Below are 23,676 nucleotides of genomic sequence, written 5' to 3'. Positions count from 1 at the left end.
GAAAGAGTTTTCCGTTTTTTGAGTCGTTCCGCAAGACGAATTTCCCTATGGGCTTGCTTCGCAAGACGTTTCGTCTTGCGAGTTCTTGCGAGTTTGTTTCCTTTTTCTTAAAGCCGCTAAGCCGTTAATAGCCGCTAAGCCACTAATAGCCGCTAAGCCGCTAATAGCCATGCTTCGCAAGACGAAAAAACCGCAAGAGACTCGCAGAACGGATTAATTTCGTCTTGTGAGGCACCACTGTACTGGCATTCCCTCCTCACAGGGTACTCTGGGAATTGTACTGCTGTGAGGGGAATAGAGGCCAGCTAACAACTTTCAGCACCCATAACAAACTACACTTCCCAGAATTCTTGGGGAGAAGCTAAGACTGATAAAAGGGGAACTTTATATGCAACCATTCAATATGTGTTAATAGTTAAGGGGATGCCTGCCTGCACAGAAGATACGCACATTTCAGAATGGTAAACTTACAGTATTTCTTTTCTTTTCTCTTAGTCATTTCCGTCACATCGATTTAAGCCTACTCACTCACAATAGCATTTATCCTACATCGCTATCTACCACTCTACCTACCGCACAGGACTCAAATCTGAGCAGCTACCCCATTTTGCAGCACCCACGTGACATGCCCTTGGTTGTATCACCCGTGGGGGCGGCTCCTGCAGCTCTTGCTTTCTCAGGCCCTGTTTGTGGACTTCTGGCTGATCTCTGCTTGAAGCAGATGATTCTTAGCTAAGGTTGGTTTGTTCCAGCAAGAGTCTTCTTCAGTCCTTTGTGTCCTGATTGGGTGGGTGGGGAGGTGCCACATCAGTGCAGAAGTCCCAAGGTCACAGCAGCACCAGGCAGCACAGTTGAAGGCAGGATTTGGGAACCAGCTGCCAAAGCGAATCACCTCCGCTGCTGCTGTGCTGCTAAAAGCACCTCTTCCGAGTTGGACGCACGTCGCCCTGCCTTCGTCAAGCTCAGTTTTCTCCTTGGCGGGAGATCCTGAGGAAGGGACAGAGCTTCCAGGCTTGGAGAGAGTTGGCCTTCTGGGATAATGTCAGGCAACGCTGGAGCAAGAAGCGGCTTCCCCGGGACAAAGGCATCTGCGGCTGTGCCTGCGCAGGACAGGGGTCTCAGGGGCCGCTGCCCCAGAGGCTTCAGGGCGGGCTTGGGGTTTGGGGGTGGCTTCTCTGTTCTGGGAGGGCCATACAGCCCCTCCACATCGCCAAAACAGTAGGTCTGCATCCTCCTCATTGGGGCCTGGCCCACGTGTCTCTCCTTGGCAAGAGCGACGGCCTCGTCAAACGACATGCTGTTCCCATTGCGCCAGCTGGCCCATCTCTGCTTCTGGGGAGCAGCCCCACCAGCCTCACCGAGCAATAGAGGCGCTGGAAGTTGCTTTTGGGAGGGCTCACCCTTCCCTTCTTCACCCCTGGCGGTGGTAGTGCTGCTGCTGTGTTTATCCAAACCTTCTAGCAGAGAGCACTTTGTATTAGGGAGCTCATCACTGCTCTTGGGCCAAAGGCTGCATTTGTCCAGTGGGGAGTGCAGTAGCTTTGGGACCACGTCTACTCCTCTCTCGTAATCTCTGTCATATTTCTCTAAACTCACAGGCAGGGAATTCCGCTGCTTCCGGAGGGCCCCTGAATCGCCCAGACAGTAACCTGGAGAGGTTGGCAGCTTGGAAGAAGCCAGGGGAGTTTTTACATTTTCAGTGCTATCGGGGGTGCTGCAATGTACATCCAGGCTGGCTGGGCGAAGGGGCCTGTGCAGAGAGCCTTCGCTGGGCCCCTCTTTTATCCCGTTTCTACAGTTCTTTTCTGGGACAGGTGGGCTGCACCACATGAGGGAGGCTTCCTTGGTTGGAGATATTGGCATTAAGGACGGAGGGATCTTGGCAAACTGGGGTTTCGGAGGCACGACCGGGAAAGATTTTGCCTGCTGCACTCTGATGGCATGCGAGGTCAACCTCATGGAGACGCTTCCATCAGAGAGGTCGTGCTTGAGGGCATCGGAGGATTTCACCGGCATTGAATGTGGTGGTGTCTGTGGAGGACTTTCTGGGCAGCCCTGCAGAGAAGGGGCCCCGAGCGACGAGGCTTCAGACCCATTGGAATTGTCAGGCGAGGAGCCACCAGGAGGGGCTCTCTCAGCTGGAGCATCTGGCTCAAGACTCGGTGCAAGCATTGGAGACTTCTCGGAAGAAGTATTTTCAGAGCAATTGTCCAGCAAAGAGGAAAGTGGAGCTCTGTGCAAAGTGGAGCCACCCAAGGGTGAAAGAACTTCTGCTGCCTGAGGATGAAGAGCAGTCTCTCCCCTCTGTAGCTGCTCTGCCTCTTGAAATGAGAACTCATAGTCTGGGTGCCAGTCATACAATCCATCTACCTCCAAGGTAGATCCACCAGCCTCTATGCTGGGGGTGCAAGGAGATCTTGCAACCTGCTCAATGCCTAATGCATTGTGCCGTTCCCGCTCATTTTCAAGGCTCGGTTGGGCTGCATGGTTCTGATTCTCTTGAAATGAAGATCTTTGCACAGGGTTTTCTGGAATTCCATCAGGGCATTTGGCATGCATCAAGCACCCTGTTCCTAGAAGCAGGTCATCTTCACCTCTGGCGTTTATGCCTTCCATCTGCAACGCTGCCAAGTCAGGATCTACCTGGGTGGTCTCAGCTTCAGCCTTCATGAGTGTTTCCAACTGACTGAAATCACTACCAGAATCCAGGAAGGCCTGCAACTCTTCTTCAGATGGATTGCCTGAATCTGGATCCAGCTGAGAATTGTCTAACCTGAAGTCGTGAACTGGAGGACCATCCAGGAGAGGTTCCTTGTCAAGTTTAAAGAGATGGGAGCTGTCTGGATCTTCAGGTGAGGGCTGTCCGGCCAGACTGAAGGGCTGATCGTCCAACGTGCTCCTTGGGAGACAGGTGTCATCAAGAGCCTGGTCTTCATCTGGCTGCTGGAAATGCTGTAATTTGCCAGCTAAGGGGCTGAGGTCATCAAAAGCACTCAAGTAGACCTCTTCACTGTCAACCTCCTTAGAAACCTCATCACCATCTGAACATCCCACAGCCAGATAATATTGGTCATCTTCCTCTTCTGAGTGCTCGTTCATACACTCCTCAATGGACAGGTAATCTAGTGGTGAAACAGCTGAAAACATCTCCAGCTGGAGGTAGAGAAAGAAAAGAGTTTTAAATAAGGCTCCTCTTTGGTTCAAACACACACATCTTTCTTTTTCTCAGTTACCCTTTTAAAAATAATGAATATAGCAAACACACAGAACAACCTCCCTTTCTCCATATGTTTAGGCACCAGACAGCAAGGCTCTTTGAACTACAACTCCCATCAGCCCCAGGCCTGTGTTGCCTGGGGCTGAAGGGAGCATAAGAAACTGCCTGTTTCTTTATTCATTACGTTTCTCTCCTGCGCTCCCTTTCAAAAAAAGCCCAGGGCAGCAAAACCCCAAACCAATACAATTAAAAAGTAAAATAAAAACTTACTTAAAACACGCCATGTGCCCAAAACCAACTACTGTACTGGGTTTAAAGGGGATTTATGGCTGGAATTTGTATGAGTTTTAATGTGTTTTAGTTTATTCTACTGTGGCTTTAATTTTCTGTATGTTTTAAATTACAGTTGTAAATTTTTAGTTGTAATTTCATTGTTTTATCTTGTTTGTAAACTGCTTTGAGATTTTTTCCTACTATCAATATATAAATTTTATGAAATAAATAAATAATGAATGAATGAATGTTTGGCGGTTCCAACCCGTTTAAGAAGAGCCCTGTTGAATCATGCTAATAATGGTCCACTTAGCCCATCACCCTGTTCTCACAGTGGCCAACTAGATGTCTCACTGTGAAGCCCCTGAGCAAGACCCAGGCATAATAACCCTCTCCCCTCCTGTGGCCTCCAGCAACTGGTATTCGGAAGCTTTGCTGCCTCTGACCCTGGAGGTGAAGCATAGCCATGAATTTTGTCCAATCCTCTTTCCAAGCCATCCAAGTTGGTGGCCATCACTGCCTCCTGTGGGAGGGAGTTCCATAGTTTATGCACTGCCTGAATAAGTCCTTTGTTTTATCTGTCCTGGACTTTGCTCACTTTGGATCACCTATGGTATTGAGCACTCGCCTACATCTTTTAAAAATAGCCCCATCCATTATATGCCGAAAACACACTTAATATGTATAAAAGGGTCAACCCCCATCCTGCACTTTATTTCTGCAGCATAATTTTATATTAATGGATCCCCACCCCCACAGAGCTCTATGCATTGTTGTCTGTATCTGCTTATAGAGATTGTAGGAGTTGTCTAGCTCCAAAGGACTCCTTTCTTCCCTCCCTTCCCACCTTGGAGCTGCCAAAATGGTCAGGTAGGAGCTGATGTGCAGCTCCTGCTAGGACAGAGACTCAAGGATGGGGTGGAAGAGCACCTGCCTTTTTAACTAGGTAAAGATTTTGGGTGACATAGTCATGGACCTCACCTGCATCCCGCCTCCTATCATCTCATTCATGAACCCACTGCTCATGTCGTCCTCCGTGAGTGGGGAACTGTCCACACCACTGCCTGCAAAACCAGGCGCTATGCTGGTGCTCTTCCGGGGCTGGTCTCCATCCATGCTTTCACCCAGCCAGGCATCTTGGCTGTCCAGGAAAGAGAAGGAGTCCTGGACCTCCAAAGACATCTGGTTCTCTTCCGAATCAGACAGGCCTCCTGCCTTTGCATCTGTTTCAATAAGGGGAAGCAGAAGAAGAAGAAGCAAAGAGCAAGTCAGTTCTTTGCGACAGGGACTAGCTCCTTGGTGAGCCCCAAGTTCTTTGTAATGCAAGTATTTAGGAAAACTGCAGATGGTGAGCACAATCTTAGGAAGAAGAAAAAACAACACCTACCTCCCCTATGAGAGAAAGGGGGGTACTTGTTTTGACCCTAGTCTGGATCACTTAAAAATAAAGTAAGTTAGTAAGTTAGAACTATTGGGTTGCATCCCATGTTAGCCATACTCAAAGTAGCAATTAGTGCACATGGTTAACATTTGCCCATTACTTTTATTATGTGTAGAGCTTAGTTGAATACAATCCATTTTATTTATTATATACACATTTTTGCAGATTTATTTGATGAATCAATGAAGATTCATATAGGTAATCAGCTAAGATTCCTCTAGTTGATTAAATATGGCACATTTCAGGTGTTCATCTGTATTATTTTGGGAAAACGTATCAACTGTAAGTAGGGCCAGTTCCCAGGTCAAGAAGGGTGCCACCACTGAAAAGTCCCTCTCACCTGCTGTCATCTGTTTAACTTCTGAAATGGGGGGCATCTGGGGCAGAGCCTCAAAAGGGTGATGTTAAGGAATGGGCAGGTTTCATGCAAGAGAATGGGCAAGTTTCATGCAGCTGTGTAATGCACCAGTGGGCACAAACTGGGGAATCTGGCAGCAAGGCCCAAGTGCCACCAGGAGCAGAGAACCTCTAGCCTGCAGGCCCATCTTGGCTCAAACCACACTCACCTGCCTATCAGCTGACACCACTCATGACAGCTGATCTTCAGCTGATGGGCATAGGTTCAATCCTGCAGGATTCCATGCATACTTTTTCCTGATTCAAGTAGGGGGCTTGCACAGACCCCTGCCTGGTAAAATGAAGGTTGGGGGGGCAGGGAGAACTCTGCCAAATTTGGCTCAGGAGCCAATTCTGATAAGGATCTGGCCCATGGAGCCAAAAATGGTTCCACAGCCCTGGTCTATACCACCAAGGCAGCTTGTAGATGGAAGAAATGGTGGGGAGATACTTACCTCCAGCGTCTTCCTTGTTTGTGAGGTCAGGTACCAGCTTCTCCTCTGTTTCTTTCTGCTTAGAAGGCTCGTCCTCTTTGGCTTCAGAGGTCTCAGAAGGGTCCTTCTCCAGGGCACAGTGGCTCAGGGCAGGGCACTCGAGCCCCCGGGTTAGCCGGGACAAACTGAGGTTGGAAGTGATGTGGAATGGGACCGTGACAGAGAAAGGCCCAGAGATGTGGACGCCGGCGCACTTCTCTGCACGGTTCCGCCCAGTTTTGGGGGATCTCCCTTGAGGAGCCACCCCGACAAGGCTGGACCTGCTGGCTTTCGGGGTGGTGGGCTCCGACTTGGCAGTGGCTTCGCCCTCCGACTCGCCTTGTGCTTCTTCGGCCTTGGGCCTCTCTGTATACTCGTCGGACTCCGACAGCAGGAAACTGTTATCGAGAGAAGCTGGGCCATCAAAACTCTCACGGCACAGAGTGAGCTGCTTCTGGGAGATTTTCCTCCCCAGTTGAATGTCATCTGCACACAAAGGAAGAGAGCTGAATCAAAGAGGGTCCCAAAAGACAGGGCCTCATGCCTGGGCCCCAAACCTTTTCCAAGGTTGCCTTCCAGTAGCCTTAATACTGTGATGAATTTGCTATGAGATTACTGTGAATAGGTATGCTGCTGGGTTTTTTAAAATTATTATTATTTATCGGTCAACCCAAAAAAGTGAAAACATAACATAAAGAAAGAAAGCAAAGGATCTGAAACCTAAATTGTAAAGAGTCACAGCCTGGAAGGACAAAAGTACAAAGATACGGCACAGCTCCAAACGGATAATTAAGTATTAACTCATAAAAAGATTTCCTTTACAAATAGTAAGGATATATGAAAATAAAAGTATTATTCATCTGTTAATTCCATCATTATGGAGAATAAAGGTTCTATATAGTATTAAATGAGCTAGATGTTTGACTATGCGATGTGCCTCAATTGAATAAGAAATCACGTCATATGTAAAAAAAAATTGAGTTCTGCCCTTTAGATACTTTTAGTTTAAGGAGATACCTTTTCAAGAAGGGCAATCTGCCAAACCCTTGAATACCAGCAATCCAAATTATTAGGATTAAAGTCCTTCCAAGATTTGGTGAAACACCCAAGTCCTTCTGTCTCCTCCATCTCTATGCTCCAGGAGGAACAGAAGTGGGGCAAAAGCCAGCCAGGCCCTCAGCAGCGAATGTAAACAACCCCAGAGATTTCTGCACCTACCATCACTGGCACATGGCATGGAGCTGAGGGAATCCATGCTTTTGGCCGGCCGCAGACGCATCTTTCCCATTTTGTCATCTGAAACAGAAAGGCAGGATTGAGCCAACCAAATCCGGGCCTCAAAAAAAAAACTTTTTTCAGTTGAATTTTAATAGTATATATTTTTTCCTTTTACAGGCAACAAAATAAAAGAAGCAACATCAACATAATGAATCAAAAGAACCACAGGATGCATAAAAACGTGGCTATTTATCTTTCATAGAATTGTAACTTTATCCCTGCCAATGTTTTCAACTTGTTTACAGAGGTCTTTTAAATATATTACAAAGTTATTCCAATCTTTTAAGAATACTTGATCTTCCTGGTTTCTGACCTTTCCCATCAATCCAAATTTATATTTTTGATGTCGTTGAAGAGTCTTGCATGTTGGCAGATGAAACATAAGATATAAAGTCCCACCACATTGCACATAAATGTTCAGATTTTTTTATACTGTACCATAGTGCTAAGCTTAAATCTTTTAGTGTCTTCCATTGTTGTGTTAACAGAGATTCTAGCAGTCAACATCCAGATAATTAATCCTTTAGAGAAAAAATTGTCTCATATATCATGGTCCCATATATTTAATAAAGCTCTTTAATAAAGCTCTGGGGGAATCTACAACCAAAGTGGTTCCCAAAGTCGGTGGTTCTGCCCTCTGGAGGCAAAGGGGTGGCAGGGGGGTACTAGAGGTGTAAACGACTACAGTGGTACCTCGGGTTACATACGCTTCAGGTTACATACGCTTCAGGTTACACACTCCGCTAACCTAGAAATAGTGCTTCAGGTTAAGAACTTTGCTTCAGGATGAGAACAGAATCGTGCTCCGGTGGCGCGGCGGCAGCAGGAGGCCCCATTAGCTAAAGTGGTGCTTCAGGTTAAGAACAGTTTCAGGTTAAGAACGGACCTCCGGAATGAATTAAGTACTTAACCTGAGGTACCACTGTATTAGACTCTGAAAAGCTGCTATCACTGTATCGAGTTCATCCATTTTGTTGCATTAATTAAACAAAACAGTTTTAATTGCATTTTGAATTAAACGTGCAATTAATTGTTACTGTTTTGAATTTTATTGTGTTATTATAGTCCTTCTATTCTGAACAATGGTTTTATAGGGCAGGGGGCCCTGGGGATGAGTGTATAGAACCAAAGGTACAGTGGCTCAAAATTTTGTGGGAACCATTGATCTGCACTATAATGCAGCACTTGGCGCTTTTGTTGGGAAAAATAATCAATGAGATAGTGACAGAAAGACCCACTTTTAGGCCATATATGTGGCACACTTAACTCTTAGTCCTCTTGAACAGTTACAGTGAGCTTTAGCGTTAAGCCTTTTACCTTTGTCCTCCGACTTGTTCAACTTGCGTTTGGCATCATGGCTGGATCGGCCGAGGTTGAAAATTGACTTCCATTTCTTTGCCTTAAGGGATCCTTTTCTTCTGTGAAGAATTGGAATGGAGGTTATAAATTTTGCCTGCAGGACGGTCATCATGTGTCTGGAGCCATTTCCAATGGGATCCTTAGGACTCTCTAAGTCCTCAGAAGTGAGGGCAGAGGGAAAGGGGTTTCCTGTCTGGCTGCAGCTAAAATAAGCATCAACAAATCTCTGTGCACGGATTTACTATTCTCATTCATGCAAGAAAAACAACACCAGATAAAATAATCAGGGCCGGGGGCAATTGTGCAGTTTGCTGGGAGATGAAGCGGTCTGGAATAGCTGTGACCAACATTGCACAGTCTGGGGGCAACCCCACCACATAGGTAGGGATGTGCCTTTTTCTCTGCAGCCCACCCAGCAAAATGGGCTTCATGCCCTCTGGTTGTAGTCGCTTTGCAAAATGGGCCTCCGATGCCATCCTTTGTAACTAGAATCTGGAAATTCTCAGCAGGCAAATACAGAAGTGAACATGGGAAGGGAAAAGAGAGGGAAGGGAGGTGTGTACTTGTTGTCAGTGAGCTCGATGATGGTGTGGTAGGGTCGCATCTGCGGTGGGCCATCCCCTTGGTTCAGCGCAGCTGGGATATTGCAGGAAAAGGAGTATTTGTCGTCGCCAAAGGTCACCGGTGAGCTCGCAAGGAGAAGGGACTTCCTGAGAGATTCACGGCTCCCGGCTATAGCAGTAATGGAGGAAAAACAGCATCATCAGAAAATTAAGTGAGCGCAGGAATAAAGCCAGAGAGCTAGTTTAGTGCAGGAGAGACAGTGTGGTACAGTGGTTAAAGAGTATTGGACTAGTACAGTTGTACCTTGGATCCCGAATGCCGTGCAAGTCGAACGCCGCAAACCCGGAAGTGAGTATTCTGGTTTATGAACATTCTTTGGAACCTGAATGTCCAATGCCGCTTCCGATTGGCTGCAGGAGCTTCCTGCAGCCAATCAGAAGCTGTGCCTTGGTTTCCGAATGTTTTGGAAGTCGATCGGACTTCCAGAACAGATTCTGTTCAACTTCCAAGGTACCACTGTACTTGGGAGTTTAAATCTCCCCACTCAGCCATGAAGCTCACTGGGTGACTGTGGACCAGTCACCGACTCTCAGCCTAACCTTCCTCACAGGGTTGTTGTGGGCATTAAATGAGGGAGATGAGAACTTTGTACAACACCTTGAGCACTTTGGGAAGAAAGTTGGGGTATAAATGCAACAAATAAATTACCGGTAAATAAACAAACCTTATGCTGTCACCACAACCTCTCTCGGGAGGTCCTCAGATTTTGAAAGCTCTTTGGGAAGTTCATTAGGGCTGCTGAAGTGCCCCCCACCTCCAGAAGCCCATGTACTGAACGTGTATGGAGGGGTATTGCAATGGAGGGCACTACAAGAAGTTCCAACTCTACATTTCTATAATTCTATGGTATTCGTCTGTCACACATAAAGACCTACCACAGAGAGGGACGTTATTGAAAATCTGATCCACGTGGGTGAGGATAAACTCCACCACAATGGACTGGACGCGGACCTCCATGAAGGCTGCTGTGCCGTTGAAGCCACACGACTCAATGTCCTTGGACCTGAGAAGAGAGGGAGATGGGGTGAAGCCTAATGAAGCAGAGGTGCACAGGTTGGGAGTGGGTGTGATGGGTCTTGCTGACACTCGTTCGTTGAGCAAGAATCTCCTGATTGTCAGGCCAGTCTTCTTCCTCCTTGTTCAGAAATCTAGTTTTCCAAATTTGCCTTTGTTTCAGTCTAATCCCCCTTCGCCAGGCCTTAAACAACGTTGCTGTCAATGATGGTTCACCAAGAACTGATAAAAGCTGCTGTGTCTCACCTGAGCAGGTTGGGAGCCCAGACGATGGCCAGGTTCCGTACGTGCATGTTGGTCTCGGAGCTGAAAGAGGCCATGTGAACTAGATGCTTCATCAGGAACTCCAAGGTCCTTGTGGTGGACACGAAGCCAAAACAAAGATTGGGGGACGGGGGACGGGGACAGAGTGAGGGTCAACTGAACAAGAAATCACAACCAACAGCATCCATCAATAGGAACTGGACTGTGAAATCTCCTTGCCAGCCATACTAGCATTCAGTAATCCTCAGGGGGACAAAAATCAGGACACTCCTTTTTATGTCCCGAACTCTCACACATGTGCGAGACCAAAAGACGCTATGAGGATTGAGCTAGAAAAAGGGCTTTTTGGCCCTTGCAGGTACCTGTAGTGGGGCGCTGGGAGTTCCTTCAGCACATCCTTGATCTTTTCCAGCCGACCCTCCTCCATCTGGATGGCCACAGCATCCTGGGTGAAGTGGGAAAGAGGTACTCAGCTCACCATTTTGTTTGCTCAATTCCACAGCATGCCTCCCACCCTGCCATGCAATACCAAACGCTGAAAGCAAATAGTTTTGGATATCGGGTACAGTCATCTGCCAGACCTGAGCCACATTTGCCATTGCATTGCAGGGGGTTGGACTAGATGAGCCCTTGGGTCCCTTTCAACTCTACAATTTGATGATTCAATGAGTAGCATGCAAATCTATACACAATAAGGGCAGATCCACACCGTACATCCAGTGCACATTGAAAGCACATGAACCTTGGAAACTGCTGTATTGGTGAGCACAACAAAGCAACCCTTTATATGTATTAGGGCAGGGAACAGGGAACCTCACACCCTGGGGGCTGAATGTGGCCCTTCAGGACTCTCTGTCTGGCCCTCAGGAATCTCCCTAGGCCACACCTCCTCTCTCAAGCCACATCCCTCACTGGCCCTGCTTTGCCTCCTTCTGCCTGGCTAGAATCTAACCTTGACCTCTGATAGCGACTTTCAGGGAGGGGGGTAGGACTAGATGGCTCTTGGAGTCCCTTCCAACACTGTAATTCCATGACTCTTGCTTGAGGCAGAGGTGGGTGGGTGTAGTTCAAAGCTGAAATTTAAATCTGTTGCCCTGCCCTTGGCCCCTCCCACTATTGGCATATGGCTCTTGGAAGGTTACGCAGAAGAGAATGCCCTAGAGTGAAGGCCCTTAGTGCGAAATATGCCCTGGGTCAGCCATACTCACGGCAAACTTATCATAGAGCTGATAGGTGAGGAGCGGGTTGGGCAGCTCCCTGAAGTAGGCTTTGCAGAGCGAGCTCACGCAGTGGATGTCCTGGAGGTACAAGTCTTTGTTCAGGTCAGGGGAGCCCCGGTCGCTGTCAAATTCCAACCTGCAAAGGGTTAGGAAAAGGGAAGGAAGGAAAAAGGCAATGGAATATATAGTAACACCAGAAGATCTGGACTGTCTGAAGGACTGTCACATGGGAGATGGAGCAAGCTTGCTTTCTGCTGCTCCAGAGGGTAGGACCCAAACCAATGGATTCAAATGACCAGAAAGGCGATCCCGGCTAAATATTATGAAGAGCTTTCTGATGGCGAGAGCTGTAAGACAATGGATCGGACTCCCTCTGAAGGTGGTAGATTATTCATTGTTGGAGGTTGGGTGGCCATGTGTCAGGGATTCTTAAGCTGTTATTCCAGGTAGGCTGCTTTTGGGCAGGGAGGTTCCATTTATGAATCACAGCTTACAGCCATCAGTTGATACCCCCTGCTCCTCTTAATTTTCCAAAAAAATCCTTTTTTGAAAGCCATCTAAGCTGGCGACTCCAGTACCACATCTTCCCGCAGTGGGTTCCACACATGAATAATGGCAGCTGGCTTTTACCTCAGCTTCTGGATGTTTGAGGAGACTCCCGACAGCCGGTAGATCCCATCCACGATTCCGTGCTGTTCCACAAACTCCGTGCAGCTCTTCAGAACCTGAGGAACTGGGAAAGGGTTGAGAGTCAGCCTGGGGAATGGTGGTGCCTCTTGAGAGATGGCCAAATCACCCTGAAAGGCAGCCTGCCCTGGTCTCAGGAGGCCTGGCATCATCACCACCCAGCAGTGCTGACCGTGGGGCCTCCTGGGGCCCACCACCAATGGGACCTCCATTCTGAACAGCCACAGGGCAGCTCTACACCATACATTTGAAGCACATCCAAAACACATGACTTCCCCCCCCCCCAAGAATTCTGGGCACTGTTAATGACACTGGGAATTGTAAGTCTCTGAGGGGCAACTACAGTTCCCAGAATTCTTTGGGGGGTCCATTGCAGGGATAAGTAGCAACAACAAAACTCACACCCCGTCTAAATATTCACCAGTTGATTTAGCTTTACCAACCGAAAATAAGATTGAACAGTTTTTTAAAATCTCCAAATCCCTGACAGAAAGGGCAATATAGCCAGTGTGGCGCAGTGGTTAGAGAGTCAGACTAGGACCTGAGAGACCAAGGTTCAAATCCCCATTTGGCCATGAAGCTCACTGGGTGGCCTTTAGCTTATTCACAGTCTCTCAGCCTAACCTACCTCACAGTTTTCTGTGAGGATATAAATAGGAAAGAGGTGAACTATGTGTGAGGTGAGAAGCCTGCCTTTTACTGTTTTCTATTGGGACTTCTTTATTTTTGCGGCAGGGGGATTTGCAGGCAGGTTGATTTAGTACAGGGGTCTGCAACCTTTAAGACAAAAAGAGCCACTTGGACCGAAGAAAAAAAACCGGGAGCCGCAAAACCATTGCGACATTTAAAACAGTGGGGAGCGTTGGGGCACACAATGTGCCTCCTCCCCTCGCTAGTATCCGCCCCGGAGCCGCGGCAAAGGTGTAAAAGAGCCACATGCGGCTCTGGAGCCGCGGATTGCTGACCCCTGATTTAGTAGATTCAGGGCTGTTTTAAAACATGATTGTTTGCAGTTTTGATCCATGATTTTGTTATCACGCTGATTTTATATCATATGGTTTTAAACAACATAGCTCCGTTGATCAGCTGGAGGAAGTGGCCTATGCATATCTGAAATAGCTCCTTCATGAAGTAGGGAAGGTACCAGTATACAAACCAACTGAAAAACTGAAAACTTGTGTTTGCTTTTTTATGGGGATCTCAAATGAATCAGAAGTCCATTCTAGTGTCAGAGATGGGCAGGCTTGGAGATGCTTGGAACCCAGTTAACATTGTCCGCTGGGCCTCTAATGTCACATTCTACACTTAACAGGGAAATAAAATAGATCTGATGTGCAATGGGCAAGTGTGGAGACACACACACACATTCTCATCAAGGGTAGATGTCTGGGTGGAGTCGCTGGGTGATTTCATTTCCGAAGCACAGACAGGAAGCAAAATGCACACAGAAGGAGAACTGAAGCTCTCAGCTAAGTTACGGTATAGCAGTTTTTAAGAATGCGCTTCCAAGAAATGACATATTCTAGATGTAAAGGCCGCAGCCCTTCCCCACTTTTTGCTCCCCTCCTTCCACCTCTGCGTTCAGAGGTGCAGAGACAATCTGTAGCGGCCTTTGGAGAGAGTGCAGAGGTGGTCAGAGAGTCTTTTTACAGTTTTTAAAAGGGTTGCTTTGCACACTGTCCCCAGAACACAACCCTTGTGTAAGTTGCAAGGCAACTGTACTTGCAAGTGAAGATCATTACTTCATGGATCTGTTGCAATGGACTTTATCTCAGGAAAGCTCTTGGAATAATACCTTGATATGTCTTTAAGGTATCACAACAAGGTTCTCTGCTGTTTATCCCTCAGGGATGTCCAGAGGCTATGCTCCACTGCAGATAGGGCCTTCCCCACTATTTCTCCCCAGCAACATGTGCTTAGAAGTGCCCTGCCTCATTCATGAATAAACACAGGTCATGTTCACACCACTCTTTAATACTTTAAACTGCCTCTCTCACTTACCCTCCTCCTTTCCACCCAGGCCAAAGCCATACCATACATTGAAAGCACTCTGACACCATTATAAACATGTCATGGCTTCCCCCCCCCAAAGAATCCTGGGAGCTGTAGTTTGTTAAAGGCTCTGATAGTAGTTAGAAGGCCTCTATTCACCTCACAGAGCTACCACATTCAAAGCACCTTCCTCACAATAAACTCTGGAAAAGCCTGGACCTGTGTCTAGATAGAAACACAGCACAAAAGGATGTATGGATGAGCTGCTCAACTCATCCCTAATTTCATGCAGCTAGAGGGCATCTGCCTCTAAATCTCTGTGTTTTTTGGACTGTTGATAACATGCACTGATAACCAAAAGAGCCATCCCAATGCATCTTTAACCAAAAGAACAATTATTCTACTGGCTATTAGATCAATGGATGGCAAGGGTATTACAGAGTCAATGGATACAGCAGACAGGAGGAACAAAGGAACATAAGAAGAGCTTGCAGGATCAGACCCAGGGTTCATCTAGTCCAGCATCCTGTTTTCACAGTGGCCAACCAGACGCCACTAGCAGGACCAGAGCCCAAGCACACTCTCCTCTCCTGCCATTTCCGGCTACTGCTTTTCAGAAGCATTACCACTTTCAGTTGTGGAGGCAGAACATCGCCTTCATGTCTAGTAGCAATCAGCAGTTTCCTCCTCCACGAGTTTGTCCAATCCTCTTTTAAAGCCATACGTGGCCATCACTACATCTTTCGGGAACAAATTCCACAGTTTAAGCACTGTGTGAAAGACTTCCTTTTTTCTGTCCTGAATCTTCCAGCATTCCGCTTCCTTGGATGTCCACGAGTTCCAGTGTTATGAGAGAGGGAGGAAAGCTTTCCTCATGCCGTGCAGAATTTTATAAACTTCTAACAAGTCAGCTCTGTTATGTATTGAAGTGATGTTCAGTGATTGGATAGTTTTTATGCAAATGAAGGATCGAAAGTGACGTTCAGGGATTGGATAGCTTTAGAAAGTTGCTACAGTAACTGTTGTACTGGAGCTCTATATAAGCAGGCTGACTGAGCCCTTCAGTTCAGTTCTGTTCTGGCATCTGAATAAAGAAGAGCTGTTTGAAGAATCGCTGTGTTGTCTGATATGTTCACCCACAACTTAACAACCTCTTACTCACCCTTTCTCCAAACTCAAAAGCCCCCAAACGCTGCAACCTTTCCTCATAGGAGAGTTGCTGCATTCCAAAACTTCAGTTTTAGAGATTCTGGTAATGCCACAGAAGGTATGGAGGTTTCAAGCAGGCCCTTATTTTCATCTGTGAGATTGCTGCAGGGTTTGAGCTTCCTAGGAATCTACCAGCTCCATCCTGGCAGCTCCACCCCGTTAATGTAACCGGCAAGGTCCATCTCAGGTATGCGTGCCTAGAAAAGTGACACCTTGTCTTTGGAAGATCTGCTCCTGCTGATTGTCCCCCGATTGCGAAGCAGCAGCCCAGGTGTGCCAAAAGCAGCCCTGTCATTAACAGATACCATCTAATTGTGCTCATTACACACCTCCTATTGCTCTTCCTTGAACGCTTTCCCGAAAAGCGGAGCGGTTGTAGAAACCTTGACAGTGGCCCACATGCAGCGCCCAGAGGACTGGATTAGAGCATGTCATGACATAAAGGGAGCTTGCTCAAGAGCACACCACCCCCGGTGTAAACCCTATCCCGTCCTTCCGCTAGAGAGGGCCTGCAGGAGCCTGGGAGAACAAGAGCAGGGGTCTGCTTCTCCCGCACGGGCAAGAGCTGCTCCCCAAAAGCTTTTGTGCAAACATGCTTTGCTTTGCAGAGGTGATAAAAATGTTGGGTGCTGGGTGGGAGAGATGAGCTGTATTCAGCTGCGGTTGCCACCTGTTTTAATGTGCTCTGCTCCTCTGCCTTTAACAGTGCAGAGACTTAGCAAGTGAAGCTTTTCTTGGTATGGAGATCAAATGATGGAAAGGCCTCACCTGAATTTGGGCATGCCCGGAGGCAGTCAAATTATGGCGTACAATTGTTGTACACCGGTTATTATGCTGCTCACTGCCTTGGGCTCTGCTGAGAGGGAGGGTGGTATGTTAATGAAGATAATAACAATACTAATACTAATAGGCAATGGGAAGACACACAAAGGGAAGGGCCACAGCTCAGCGGTTGAACACCTGCTTTAAGTGCAACCTGTGCCAGGCTCAATCTCTGGCATGTCCAAGCAAGGCTGGGAAAAAGCTCCCTGTCTGAAACTCTGGAGAGCCGCTGCCAGTCAGTGTAGACAGTACAGAGTTGCATGGACCAATGGTCTGACTCAGAATCCCACACCCCACAACACTCCTCAGATGAAAACAGGGACATGTTCTGCATCAGTGTCTCTCCCCTGCACCTCCTCCTCAGAGGATGGATCAGAGATGCAGACGCAGCAGCCATAACAGCTGCTCTTCAGCGCCCACTAATGCTTCCAGTCCTGCCCACCACAAACATGAGGTCCCTGGGACTTTCCATACAAGGGCTGAAAGTTCCCTACAAATTTTTCTTGGGCTGAAAGACACACTCATACTTTCTGCATTGGGGACTGAAGCTCCCTGTAGAGAAGTAACTCCAGGACTTTGGTGGTTTAGGCCAGGGGACCATTTGACCTGGCTGAGCACGCAGCTGATGACTTACTGATGTTTAACTGAATGTTTTACTGATAACTTCTCCATTTTTACTTGTGTATATCTTTGTATTTTTTGTTTCAAACGTTGCATATGCATTTTTCTTTTTCTTGTTCTAATTATCTTACTGCGTTTTATGTTTAGGGATCTTGCATATTAAATGGGCACATAAATATTAGGCAAGGATTGCCTAACTTTTCTGTTTAGAAAGGTTACAGCATTTTTGTATGTGTGTTCAACAGATAACCTTTGCCTTCACCCGTCCTTTTGAGGCACTTGCTGTCTAGTTTTTCTATAATTTACAGTTTCAACTAAAGGCATTTTCTTTGCCTTAACTGTTTCCAAGTTTTCTTCCACCTAAGCTAAGCCCTGGAAATGTATGCAGGCATTTAAGGCAGAAGGTTATACTAGGACCTGGGAGAGACCGGGGTGGAAATGCCCACTCAGCTTTGAAGCTCACTGGGTGACCTTGGGCCAGTCACTGGCTCTCAGCTTGACCTACCTCACAGGGTTGTCATGGGGATGAAATGAGGAGGGGGGAGAACAATATAAAAGCCGTAAGGATATAAGAAGAGCCTACTGGATTGAAGGAGGTGAGGACAGGTGATCAGGCCAAAGGGGGCCATCTAGGCCAGCATCCTGTTCCCACAGTGGCCAGCAGGATGCCTGAGAGAAATCTGCAAGCAGGACCCAAGCACAAAGAGCCTTTCCCCCTCCTGTGGTTTCCAGCAACTGGCCTTCAGAAGCATTGCTGCCTCTGACTGTGGAGGCAGAGCAGAGCCATTGTGGCTAATAGCCACCGATAGCCCTCTCCTCCATTAATCTGCCTGATCCTCTTTTAAACCATCAAAGTTGGTAGCCATCACTGTATGAGCTCTTTGGGGGAAAGGTGGAATAGAAATGCAATAAATAAATAATCAAATAATTATATTGATAGTACAGTGGTACCTCGGGTTACATACGCTTCAGGTTACAGACGCTTCAGGTTACAGACTCCGCTAACCCAAAAATAGTGCTTCAGGTTAAGAACTTTGCTTCAGGATGAGAACAGAAATCGGGCTACGGCGGCGCGGTGGCAGCAGGAGGCCCCATTAGCAAAAGTGGTGCTTCAGGTTAAGAACAGTTTCAGGTTAAGTACAGACCTCCGGAATGAATTAAGTACTTAACCCGAGGTACCACTGTACTACTAATAGTATTAAGTAAGCAGCCTCCGGCATTCTCTGCCACTGTTGCTTGTTGTGTCTTCTCTCGCTTGCTCAAGCACCTAATTGATGCAATCGCCAAAATTGGACCAGCAAAACAAGGAAGTTGCACGAGCCACCTCCCTTCCCTTCCCCTCCCCTTGCAAATTCAAACAAGAACACCAGAACACCGCTTGCTCCCCACAGCTCACTTCCTGTGTGTCTCATACCCTACCAGCCCCTGATCTGACAGCTCACAGGTCTCAGAGGCATGAGAGAGAGAGAGAGAGAGAGAGAGAGAGAGAGAGAGAGAGAGAGAGAGAGAGAGAGAGAGAGGAGTTTTCCACTGGGGGTTTGCTTCTTTGCTGCTTCTTGCTTCTAAAACCTCATCCCAGGTGATGCAATAGAGATCCCAGTGCTGCTGAGGGTGGTTTTTTTACCTGCCAGGTGAATGTTGCCTGCCCTGTTTTAGATGAGATTGCCCTCCATCTGAAGGAACAGGTGTCTATACCCTTTTATCCATTTTTACACACTGGAGGTACAGATTGTCTCTTTGGTACGGAGCCCCTTTTGCCATAGCTCAGTGGGTAGTGCATCTGTTTTGCACGCAGAAGGCCCCAGGTTCAATCCCTGACACCTCCAAATAGGGCTGGGAATGTCCTCTGCCAGTCCGTGCAAGCAACACCGAGCTAGATGGACCAAGCACTTAGAGAAAAGACAAGCGAGAGGCGACAAGACAACGGTTTATAAAATGACACCTGGCATGGAGAAAGTGGATACAGAAAAGATTTCCTCATGACACTAGGGCCTGTGGGCATCCAATGAAGCAGAATGTCGGAAGAATCAGAGAAAAGAAAGTACCGTATTTTTCCGTGTATAAGACTACATTTCCCCCCTATTTTTTCAAGTTTAAAATTGGGGGTCGTTTATACACGGATAGTGCATACAGGGGATTTCTTTATTTGGAGTCCCAAAAAAGAGGGGTCGTGTTATACACTGAAAAATATGGTACTTCTTCACACTTGCTCCCACAGGAGGAAGTGATAACCATCAATTCAGGTGGATTTAAGAGAGGATTAGAGAAAACATATGGAGAACGGCCATTGATGGCTACTAGCTCAGATGTCTGTGCTGTGCCTCCACGGTCGGTGGGATGGAATAATGCTTCTGAAGACCAGTCGCTGGAAACCACAGGAGGGGAAAGGGCACATGTGCTCAGATCCTACTTACTGGTTTCTCACAGGCATCTGGTTGGCCAATGTGAGAACCAAATGCTGAGACTAGATGGGCCATTGGCCTGATCCAACAGGTTCTTATGCTCTGAATCAGTTAGTATAAGGGCTTATCCACACTTAACTTTTGCTCTGCACTTTCCAGGCACAGGCCTGTGTTTAAAAGCTCCATGTCTGAGCGTTCCCAGCTCCCCCCCCCCCCGCCAAACTTTCCCTGTGAAAACCCACTCTTTAGCTCTCAATCGCAGCAAACATTCATCTGGGTTTTCTATGGCTTGCCATTTCCTCTGATTGAGCTTTAAAGAGCAAGTTTGCATAGGGAAAGCTCCGGGGCAAAATAGAAAATGCTTGGCCCTAGAAACTTTAAGCGTGAATCATGCCTGAAAAAGAGTGGAAGAACATTTTAATGTTTAAAATAATTTATTCTTTAAAAAACGCCGAAGCCTTTCTTTTAGGAATTCTAGGTGCCAAAATCCCAATGGAGCAGAAAAGATTTATGTATGCGACCACAGTTGTGCAGATGTTATTGGCCCAGAGATGGAAAGAAGTCCCGACCAGAGAAGAATGGCAGATTAAATTGCTGGATTATGCCGAAATGGCAAAAATGACCAGAAGAATCAGAAATCAAGAAGACCAGAATTTTAATAAGGAATGGGGGAATTTATAATTTATCTGAAGAATCATTGTAAACAGTTAAAATTGTTAGTAGGATTGGAATGGCACTTGTAGTTTCATGGTGAATTTTGGATATAATGGAGATGTAAAAGATTTGGATTATCATAAAAGATGCAGGATGAAATGACTAACAATAGGAACCACAAAGGGGAGGAAGTAAGTCCAGGAGATTCTATGGAATTTTGATTTTATGATGTATGTTGGATATGTGAGTGTAAAAAGTTAATTCGAAAAACAAAACAAATAAATTTATATATAGAAAAGAAAAGAGTGGAGGAAAGGTAGGTGTGGATAAACCCCAAGACTATTTCCTATATCCCTACATTGCCCAGGTTAGGCTGGTATGCCAGCTACAACCCAAAATATACATGAAAAAATACGGTATATCTCACCTATCTGACTTGGTTGCACTCTGGGCAGCTTCCAACATAAATAAAAACATAATAAAATGTTTTTTTTTAAAAAAAAAAAACTCTATACAGGGCTGCCTTCAGATGTCTTCTAAAGGTTGTATCTTCTTGAGTCGGGATTCACATAACTCCATACTCTCCAATGAAAATAGGGACGTCCTACCATACCCTCCAACATTTCTCCGATGAAAATAGGGACATCCTTAGGAAAAGTGGGAACGTTCTGGGATCACATCAGAAACGGGGACAGCTTCTGTAAATCCGAGACTGTCCCTGGAAAATAGGGATACTTGGGGGGTCTGCTAGTGCTAGGCCAGCTGCTCTGGTCTGCTTCTGGGTCCACTTCTGGGATCAATTCAAAATGCTGGCTCTGAGCTTTAAAAGTCCTTCACACCTTGGGACCAGGATACCTAAGAACTGTCCATCTCTGCACTGAGACAGAAGTGGGCAATTTCTACACCATGAGCCATTCTTGGACCACCCCATTTGGCTTACCAGACCATTCTAGGGAAGACATTCTAGGAAAATATATTTGCCTTGTGTTAAACCTTCTATCTTTAGGCACCTGGTTAAAACAACACTATTTGTATCTGCTTTTAGAGAACGAGGATGTTGAGATTAGCATGGCCGTTCATTCTTACTATCTGAAAATGCTTCAGACACCCTTTGTTTTATACTATTTAGTTTTACATTTATGCTGATCATTAAAAAATATATATTCTGATTTTTTATTATAGTCACATTTTAGAAGCTGATTTGAGATTTCTTTTCTGAGGGAGAGGGGGGAATTAAAAGGCCAGGGCACATAGCTGCCAACTCCCTGAGGCCCTGGGTGCCCGAGCACCCACAAAATTCCCCTTGAAGGCGCCAGACACCCACAACTTTCAGTGCCAGGGCCATGCACGCTGCATGGCACCCACGGCCCCGGGCACCCACAGTCACGAGGCCAAGCTGGCACTCCTGCCAGGGCATGAATATTCTAGATAAATAATACATATGTTTAAAAAATGAAAACTGGGCACAAAATCATGCTGGGTGGTACTCCTCCCCCCCTTGGTACTGCTTGTGGTGGGGGGGGGTGTTGCTGATGGACCAGGAGACAGATACCCATAGCAGAGTCTCCTGTGTGGGTTCCAACAAATCCATGATACCCCACCCCCAAGTTTGGAATACCCTCCCCAAGGAGGTGCTGACATTGCAATCTTTTTGGTGCCAGATTAAGACGTTTTTAATTTGACCAGGTGTTTTAAATTGGTTAGGTACATAGTGAGCCAAGCTCCCAGTTCATCTACTTCAGTATTGTCTACACTGACTGGCAGTGTCTCTCCAGGATTTCAGAAGGGAGACAAACCCAATCCTGCCTGGAAATGCCGGGAATTGAACCAGAGTCCTTCGGTGTGCAAAGCGGATGCTGTATCTCTGAGTTATGCTTTCCCCCAGGATTAATGGCTTCTGTTATTAATAGTTTTGTAGCCGCTCAGGTGCTTGTATAATAATATAATATAATATAATATAATATAATATAATATAATATAATATAATATAATATAATAGCATAACCATATATCACCACCCTGGACTCCTTTGGAGGAAAAATAAAATTACAATATATAATATATTATAATAATATGCCATCGTACATTGTCCTGGAATCTATTGAATGAAGGGTGGTTTTGAAAATGTTTCAAATAAATAGAAAACAATCAAGTTTTTGTTTTGTTTTGGGGATGTCAATGTCACAGTCAATGTCACTCATTTACAATTTCAAGAACTTACTCACAAATGCAAAAGTTTTTCAAAGCACTTTGTTAAAGTTCTCAATGCCTTTGTGGAGCTTGGAGCCAGCCAGGAAGGAGATGGCGGGACCCCTCTAGACGCCCAGCCCAAGACCACTGAAGCCGAATAAGGTGTTCTGAGCCACCCTTGAGGCGCAGGACCCCTTTTCTCAAACCATTTCCTACTGGGGGCAATGGATGCTGTACGCTACCAGGTAAAGACATTTCCGGCCTCCGAAAAGACAAATCACTTACCATCCCGGCCAGATAACTGCAGATGCTCTATTAGGTCACACCCAAAGACCCGATCCTTGGCCTGTCCCTTCCGCTTCACCTTCTGCCGGGCTTTCATGGCGAGCGACATGTGTGTCGAGGCGTGTGAGCGTTCAGCCTTCAGTGGCTCTCGTCTCCTTCTGCCCCCAAGGCCACCGGGGGCTCATTGGGCCCCCTGTCCTCTCTCTGCAGAAGCTGTTCAAAGGCCCTCCGACGCCGTGGAGACCTTCTGCTTCCTTAAACCCATGGCTGCTCCCCGTGCCATCAGCTCTCCATGACGAAATGGCTCTAGGCTATCCAGAGGCCGATGCACTCCAATATTTTTTCCAGGTTCTGCGCGGAGAGGCACCCCTTGGCCAGCACTGCTGCAACGAAACGTGTGATCTGGGTGCAGGGAGGAAACTGCTGAGGCCCAGGGCCCAAAGTAAAGTGTGGGGACACGAGAGCTTCTGTTCTCACCCAGAGCCCAACAGGAAGTGAGTTCAGCTTTGCCTCTAAACCCCAACTTCCCGTTCAGAACATCTTTGAAACCACAAAGAGCAAGCTAACTCTTGCGCAAGAAACTCGTTCAATCTCAACCACACACACACACACACACACACACACACACTTGCCAATAGACCCATGGACGTAGGGTTGGAGGACTAGGCCACATGGCCACATGTCTCCTTTATCGGTCCACCCATCACGAATTTTGTCGAAGCCTCTAAAAAGGACAAATCCAGATTTTTGGCCCACGGCCAGAAATGTTGTGAGGGTCCTAAGCAGGTGTGTGTGTGTGTGTGTGTGTGTGTGTGTGTGTGTGTGTGTGTGTGTGAAAGAGAGAGAGAAGTTACTTGAAGACTAGTCAGGCACTGCATCAGACTTTTAATAGATGAGGTGCTAGCAGCTTTTCACTTCTCTTCTTGATCTTTTCCACCCTTCCAGAAAGTTGGCAATTAGAAGAACTGCTCTTCAGACGAACTTGTAACGAAGAACTCGTACTTGAGTTTGCCAGTTTCCCCTCCCTAGTCAAGTTTCCCTTTTGTGTCTTGTTTGCAGTGACCCGCAAGCCACTCTGAGGGCCTCGTTTGGATGGAGGGTGGGATAAAAATGCTTAAAATATAACGTAATATAAAATAAATAAAATCCAGAGGCTGTAATGCCAAACCAGCAGCAATGACATTCTAACCTGCTCCATGGCACTAAAGTCAGGGCTGACCCACCCGTGAGGCAAGGTGAGGTGTCCGCCTGAGGC

General features: G+C 46.8%; 1 protein-coding gene across 2 annotated transcripts; it reads right to left on the bottom strand.

Moving 5' to 3' along the window:
- Positions 1 to 240: 240 nt before the first annotated feature.
- Positions 241 to 23,233, bottom strand: ARHGAP30 (Rho GTPase activating protein 30). 2 transcript variants are annotated; one of them, XM_081175430.1, is made up of 12 exons: positions 22,422 to 23,233; positions 12,190 to 12,292; positions 11,548 to 11,695; positions 10,702 to 10,784; positions 10,322 to 10,429; positions 9,937 to 10,064; positions 9,001 to 9,169; positions 8,396 to 8,496; positions 7,019 to 7,096; positions 5,783 to 6,286; positions 4,472 to 4,713; positions 241 to 3,153 (listed from the first exon to the last, which is right to left on the bottom strand). In XM_081175430.1, the coding sequence occupies exons 1-12, from the start codon at positions 22,528 to 22,530 to the stop codon at positions 889 to 891; spliced, it is 4,038 nt and encodes a 1,345-aa protein (XP_081031556.1). In that variant the 5' UTR covers positions 22,531 to 23,233; the 3' UTR covers positions 241 to 888. The 2 variants fall into 2 exon arrangements, with proteins under 2 accessions (XP_081031556.1, XP_081031557.1); XM_081175431.1 differs by having other exon boundaries at positions 8,396 to 8,493.
- Between the last annotated feature and the right edge of the window lie 443 nt (positions 23,234 to 23,676).

Source organism: Podarcis bocagei, assembly GCF_964188305.1.
Source record: "Podarcis bocagei genome assembly, chromosome: 16".
Classification (NCBI taxonomy): Eukaryota; Metazoa; Chordata; class Lepidosauria; order Squamata; family Lacertidae; genus Podarcis; species Podarcis bocagei.
The sequence above is the reverse complement of the archived record's forward strand: the minus strand, read 5'-3'. Positions and strand labels throughout refer to the sequence as shown.